This window comes from Mastomys coucha, chromosome X (assembly GCF_008632895.1).
Source record: "Mastomys coucha isolate ucsf_1 chromosome X, UCSF_Mcou_1, whole genome shotgun sequence".
NCBI lineage: Eukaryota > Metazoa > Chordata > Mammalia > Rodentia > Muridae > Mastomys > Mastomys coucha.
In genome coordinates this window covers 104086777-104094013 of record NC_045030.1, presented here as the reverse complement: position 1 = coordinate 104094013, position 7237 = coordinate 104086777, and the positions used below count along the sequence as shown (strand labels likewise).

The following is a 7237-nucleotide window of genomic DNA, read 5'->3' as shown; positions in this document are numbered from 1 at the left end:
TAGCATCTGGAGGCTGTCAGATCTCCTAGAGATGGAGTTAGAGATGGTTGTGAGCTATCATGCTGGTCATTACAGAACTTGTGTCCTCTGCTAGAGCAGCCAGTGCTCTTTGGACTAGGGGCATGGTTTGAGACAGTGTTTCTCTGTGTAGCATTGGTTATCTGATCTTAAAACTCACTCTGTAGACCAGGCTGACCTCAAACTCCCAGAGATCTGCCCGTCTCTGCCTCTGAGTGCAGGGATTTAAGGGTGTGTGCCACCACTGCCTGGCAGGAGCCAGTACTCTTAACCACCAAACAGTTGCCCCAGCAGTGAAGTTTAAAATGAGGAAATTCACTTTTTGCTTTTGGAAGTGTAGTTGGAGCTCAGAGATCTGGTAAACATCAAAGGCGTAGAGCTTCCCTGTCTTTGATAACCTGTTGCACCAGTGTTTCTTTCAAGTTTTGCATGTATTTCTTGTCCTTTTATTCATTAAGAGACATCAAGTTACAGCCAAACCCAATTCCTTACGCTATTTGTATTTTGAAGGAATTGAACTTATCCTCATTAAGAAAAAAAAAAAATGATCCAAGTTCTACAAATTACAATAAAATCTAACCAAAGTTAAACTTGTGGCTCAAATGAAGCAGGAGGATTGATTGCCATGAGTTCAAGTCCAGCATAGGCTACAGAGTAAAACCCTCTCTAAAACAACAACTTTGTAGATTTCTGACAGAATCACAGCACTCAGAAGGCAGAGAGAGCTCTTAAGTGTGAGCCCACAGTGATCTACAGAGTGAGTTCTAGGCCAGCCAAGGCTATGCAGTGAAATCCTGCATACAAATCCTTACAACTAAAGATGATTAAAGCCACAAGAATGAGGTTTATATTGACACTACTGGTTCAGTAACATGATGGATTCTCATATTTTCTTCAAAATATTTGTTGAAAATAAAATGAATGGTGGCCAGAGGCTTTAAAACATCTTGAGTTTTGATAAAACTAGAATAGTCCAACCAGGTTTTTTTTTACTATTATATCTTCCACATATATTTTTACTATTTCAAACCACCTCTAATCCTACCATTCAGAAAGCTAGGCCATGAAGATTGATGTACACAATCAATGGCATCCTGTTTAATTCCTCAACTTTTTATATAATTATAGTAAATAAAAGGCTAGTATTAATAAATTAATTTCCTTTGTACACATTTCTTCCCTTAAATAAAATTTTATTTACCACTAATAAAAATGGCTTTCTTTGCTCAGAAAAAAACAGAGCCACTTGGAAACCTTTGGTTAAGTCCTCATTTTTGCTTATTTTCTTTTAATTGAGAAAAGATTTTGGCTGGATGGTGGTGGTGGTACATGCATTTAATCCCAGCACTTGGGAGGCAAAAGCAGACTCTGTGTTCTAGGACAGGGAGGGCTACACAGAGAAACCCTGCCTCTGGAAAAAAAAAAGGGAAAAGGAAAGAAAGAGATAAAGAAAAAAGGTTTTTTTTTTATGCAGTATATTGACCATGGTTTCCCTCACCCTACTCCTGATCTTCCCCACTCACCCAACTCTATCCCTTTCTCTCTTCTTAGAAAACAGAGACACAAAAGCCCCTCCCTGTAGTTTCTTACTTGACCCTTAACCTCTGGTTATATGGATTGTAACATGCCTATCAAGGACTTAGAAAATAACATCCACATATAAGAGAAAACATACAATATTTTTCTTGGAATCTGGGTTATCTTAGTCAGGTTGAGTTTTTTCTAGCTTCCTCCATTGACCTGTAAATTTCATAACTTCCATTTTGTAACAACTGCATAATAATAGTCCAATGCATGGGGTTTTTTTGGTTTGGTTTGGTTTGGTTTGGTTTTTGGTTTCTCAAGACAGGGTTTCTCTGTATAGTCCCAGCTGTCCTGGAACTCACTCTGTAGACCAGGCTGGCCTTGAACTCAGAAATCCGCCTGCCTCTGCCTCCCAAGTGCTGGGACTAAAGGTGTGCCCCACCACCGCCTGGCCAATGCATGCTTTTTTAAATGAAATGTTTTAAATAAGATCTTTCACCTTGGTGTTTTAAAGTCACAGGATGATACACTTGTCATACTTAAAATACTATCAAGTTGCAATTGCATTGAGGTAATGAAGTGCAGAGAGCAGTCAGTGGTGCAAAGCAGTGAAGGACCCACACTTACAGTCTGTCACAGTTGCTCAGTTCGGCCATAACAGCATGTATGGCTGTGCTCCAGGAAGACTAGGAGTACTGGTGTGTATTTCCTATTTTTCATACACCACAAACATTTTTTAAAATGTGAAAGTAGCCAGGCTTTGTGGCATGCTTCTATAAGCCCAGCACTCAAGAGGCTCAGGCAGGAGAGCCGTGTTTGAGTTGACTGGACTACACAGATTTCCCTGGCTCAAATAACTATAAAACCCAGGAGCTGGATGTGTATCCTCATGGTGGAAAATATGCAAGGAAGGCCCTAGGTTCCGTTCCTACCGTGTCAATGTAAAAAGCCATTTGTAGATTATAAAGAAGATTAAAAAAAAATAGGCCACATTACTGAATTGGGCCCAAACACTATGGTTTGCTAACTTCCTGACCTGGACTTAATTAATTTGTTTTTCATAAAATTCTTAAAATGTAGAATATTCCTGCTTTCCGGTTTCCAAGTAAATAAAGGTATGGAATGCATAATGGCATTTGTTTTCAATTTGGTCCTTTTTCTTTTTAGATAATTTTCCACTTGTTCATCAAGATGGAAAACTCAGATTCTAACGATAAAGGAAGTGACCAGTCTGCTGCAGCTCAGCGCAGAAGTCAAATGGATCGATTAGATCGGGAAGAAGCTTTCTATCAGTTTGTAAATAATCTCAGTGAAGAAGATTATAGACTTATGAGGGACAACAATTTGCTAGGCACTCCAGGTAAGCTGCATGTAATGTATATATGTAAGTTACTGGGTTTTTTAAGAAACAGCTTGTTTTATAATGTTTCTTTAGTTAATGAAAAATTACTGATACAGGAGATGCAAAATGGCAGTTGCTACTATATTTATTGCCTGATTCTATTCTTTCATAATTAGAATGGTCCTATCAGATGTTTGTAACTTTTGAATTATAAATCTTTAGTGAAATGGATCAAATAAGAATTGAGCTGAATAGTTTAGCCAGCTATGGATCCAGGTACAAAATAACCAATGGGCCTTGGTTTCTAGGACAAACTCCTCTTCTTTTGTCATCTCATCTTACTCTCTGAATGTGCCCTACCTGCAACCCTACAGAGTTAGCTATGGGTAAACCAGCAACTAGAACTATGTCCTTAGTATTTGACTATTTCTACTAACCTGTGGACAGTTTCACTCGTTTTCAAATGTAAGGTTTTTAGCAAGGCTTAGGTGGAACATTTTGAGGAAATAGTACTAAACTTTAATTAGAATATCTTTTTTGAATGATTTTATTTTATTTTATTTACTTATTTATTTTGGTTTTTCAAGACAGGGTTTCTCTGTATAGCTCTGGCTGTCCTGGAACTCACTCTGTAGACCAGGCTGGCCTCGAACTCAGAAATCCGCCTGCCTCTGCCTCCCAGCAAGTGCTGGAATTAAAGGAGTGATTTTATTTTTACTTTATTTTTTAAGATTTATTTCTTTATTATATGTAAGTACACTGTAGCTGTCTTCAGACACCCAGAAGAGAGCATTAGATCTCATTATGGATGGTTATGAGCCATCATGTGGTTGCTGGGATTTGAACTCATGACCTTCAGAAAAGCAGTCGGTGCTCTTAGTCCCTGAGCCACCTCTCCAGCCCTAATTAGAATATCTTAACTGCAGTTCTGGCCCTGCTGTTACTATTCAGTGTGGTGTCTGGCAAAACAGTTTAAAGTGCAGATCACAAAGCCAGACATGACATGGTGGCATATACCTGTAATCCCAGCTGCGCAGGAGGTTCTTGAGTTTGAGGTCATCCTGGATGGACCCTTCTTTAAAAAGAATCCTGCGGGTGGGAAAAAAAGATAGCAACTGACCTGCTGTTCTTATTTTGTAATTGGCAAAAAATTGTTCAACTTCCAGGCGAAAGTACTGAGGAAGAGTTGCTCAGAAGACTACAACAAATTAAAGAGGGTCCACCACCACAGAGCTCTGAGGAAAATAGAGGTACATTTTGTTTGGGGAAATGGGTGGTAGAGGTTGGAAAGATAAGAACGTTCTAATAGTGAATACCAACCAAAGATTATCCAGAAATGCCACAAATTAACCTGGTGCTAAGTACTCAAAGAAGTGGCATGTTTTTGCTATTTGGAGAGGACAGCCGCACCGCTGTGTCTGCCTCACCTTTGGATTGTTTGTGTTAATTGAGCAACAGTGAAAAGTCACCTATTTAGGTTGACCATTGAAATGTTCTCCTACTCACTTCCTTATTTATGAATGTGGCTTTATCAGCAAAAGGAAATGCTGCTTTGTTGGCCCAGCACCTTTCAGTTGTGTGTTTTTTCCTCCTGGGGGCATTAACTGGAGACATGTTTGGTTGGCACAGCTGATGAGAGTTTGCTGTTAGTAACAAACAGGTAGAGAGCAAGTATGCTGAGGAATAGTGCTTCTCTCTGCAGGAAATAGGAGATTTGACTAACCTAGGAGCTATGATGAAAGTGTAAATGAATCTAGGTTTAGACTGTTCATTTGATAATAGTCTTTAGTTTTACAGAAATTGAAAATCTTGATAGTTGACAAATATTCAAGTAATTATAAACTGTTAGCCTTGTTTATAGTTTTGCTCTGGCTATAATCTTATATTTTAAAACAACTTCATGGTATCAAAGACAGCTAAAACTGGTGAAAATTTGGTAGAAATATAATTGGGCCAAAATCCCAACAATACCCCCCTGACTAGTGATAATGTAGTTTGATTTTGTTTAGACAGTGGCCTGGAAAACCCATGCCTTCCCACAGTCTCACAGCATCTTCTAGAGCAGTGGCTCTCAACCTTCCCAATGCTATTGCCCTTTAATACAGTTCTTCATGGTGTGGTAACCCCCAACCATAAAATTATTTATTGCTACTTCATTTCATAGCTGTAATTTGCTACTGTTATGAGTCATAATATAAATATCTGATCTGCAGATGGTCTTAGGGTGATGCCCATATAAAGGTTGTTTGAGCCCCCCAAAGGGGTCATAACCCACAGGTTGAGAGCTGCTGACTCTTAAGTGTCTTTTAGCTTTCTATTTTCAATGTAAATTTGTAAAATTTGTTCAGAGTTGCAAAATTCTTTAATGTTTATGAGCATTCCATGAGTGTCCTAATTTTGTAGTTCCTTTCTCTCCCTCTTCCCCTTTAACAGCTGGAGAGTCTTCAGATGATGTGTCCAACAGTGATTCTATAATAGATTGGCTTAACTCTGTCAGACAGACTGGAAATACAACAAGAAGTGGTCAGAGAGGAAACCAGTCCTGGAGAGCAGTGAGCCGGACTAATCCAAACAGTGGTGATTTCAGATTCAGCTTAGAGATAAATGTTAACCGTAACAATGGAAGCCAAAATCCCGACAATGAAAATGAACCATCCACTAGACGTCTTAGTGTAGAAAACATGGAAAGCAGCAGCCAAAGGCAAATGGAGAATTCTGCATCTGAATCAACATCTGCCAGACCATCTAGAGCAGAAAGACGCAATTTAACTGAAGCATTAACAGAAGTGCTAAGCACCAGAGGCCAGAGGAGGGCAAGAAGCCGAAGCCCAGAACATCGGAGAACCAGAGCAAGAGCTGAAAGAAGTAGGTCACCTCTGCATCCAACAAATGAAATTCCACGAAGAGCTCACCAGAGTATCTCATCTCAGACCTTGGAGCAGCCTTCGGAAAATGAGCCAGAAGGAAGTTCTAGAACCCGACACCATGTGACTCTGAGACAGCAGATATCTGGACCGGAGTTGTTAGGTAGAGGTCTTTTTGCAGCTTCTGGATCAAGAAATCCCTCTCAGGGGACAAGTTCTTCAGACACAGGTAGCAATAGTGAATCCTCAGGATCTGGCCAAAGACCACCAACCATAGTTCTTGATCTTCAAGTAAGAAGAGTTCGTCCAGGAGAATACCGGCAGAGAGATAGTATAGCTAGTAGAACTCGATCAAGATCTCAGGCTCCAAACAACACAGTTACATATGAAAGTGAACGTGGAGGTTTTAGACGTACCTTTTCACGTTCTGAACGTGCAGGTGTGAGAACCTACGTCAGTACTATCAGGATTCCTATTCGTAGAATCTTAAATACTGGATTAAGTGAAACTACATCTGTTGCAATTCAAACCATGTTAAGGCAGATAATGACAGGTTTTGGTGAGCTAAGCTACTTTATGTACAGTGACAGTGACTCAGAGCATGGTGCCTCAGTCTCCAGCCGAAATGTGGAGAGAGTAGAGTCACGGAATGGAAGAGGGAGCTCTGGTGGTGGTAACAGCTCTGGTTCCAGTTCCAGCTCAAGCCCTAGCCCCAGTTCAAGTGGTGAAAGTTCAGAAAGTAGCTCAGAGATGTTCGAAGGCAGTGGTGAAGGAGGCTCATCTGGCCCATCTAGGAGAGATGGTCGACATAGGGCCCCAGTTGCATTTGATGAAAGTGGCTCTCTGCCATTCCTTAGTCTGGCTCAGTTTTTTCTTTTAAATGAGGATGATGAAGACCAACCTAGAGGACTCACCAAAGAACAGATCGATAACTTGGCAATGAGAAGCTTTGGTGAAAATGATGCATTGAAAACATGTAGTGTTTGCATTACAGAATACACAGAAGGCAACAAACTTCGTAAACTACCTTGCTCCCATGAATACCATGTCCACTGCATCGACCGCTGGTTGTCAGAGAATTCTACCTGTCCCATATGTCGCAGGGCAGTCCTGTCTTCTGGGAACAGAGAAAGTGTTGTGTAATGAAAACAGAAGAACTCTCAGCTGTGTAGCTGAAATAGTGATGGGCAAACAAAAAATCACCTGCTTTATGTCCACTTTTTTTGAGTGGTGCTTAAAATACTAAGTCACAACCTGAATTGAGTCATTACTTTTTAGGGAACCATGTCTTTTCTCTGGTTTCTCTTTGAGGATGGAAAGAATATTTTAAAAGCAACAGTTTTGGGACTTTGAACATTTGATTTCGGTACCAGAAGAATTGCTAACCTGTTACTGATAATTTACCAATGTCCACTTGTCAGTTTTTTCCTTTGTTGTCTTAACAGCCGCCTTAGCAGTGGCTCCTTTCTATATTCTGTATCACATTGAC

The 7237-nt window shown here is 40.1% G+C and overlaps 1 protein-coding gene across 5 annotated transcripts in view; it reads left to right on the top strand.

Moving 5' to 3' along the window:
• The window catches only part of Rlim (ring finger protein, LIM domain interacting), an 18570-nt gene extending 11419 nt beyond the window's left edge, over positions 1–7151 (top strand). For all 5 annotated transcript variants that reach the window (XM_031366285.1, XM_031366273.1, XM_031366277.1 and 2 more), the window contains 3 exons: positions 2710–2902; positions 4051–4134; positions 5318–7151. In XM_031366285.1, the coding sequence (XP_031222145.1) occupies positions 2734–2902; positions 4051–4134; positions 5318–6891 (1827 nt within the window). In that variant the 5' untranslated portion in view covers positions 2710–2733 and the 3' untranslated portion in view covers positions 6892–7151. The remainder of the gene's footprint in view (positions 1–2709; positions 2903–4050; positions 4135–5317) is intronic.
• The last annotated feature ends 86 nt before the right edge of the window (positions 7152–7237 follow it).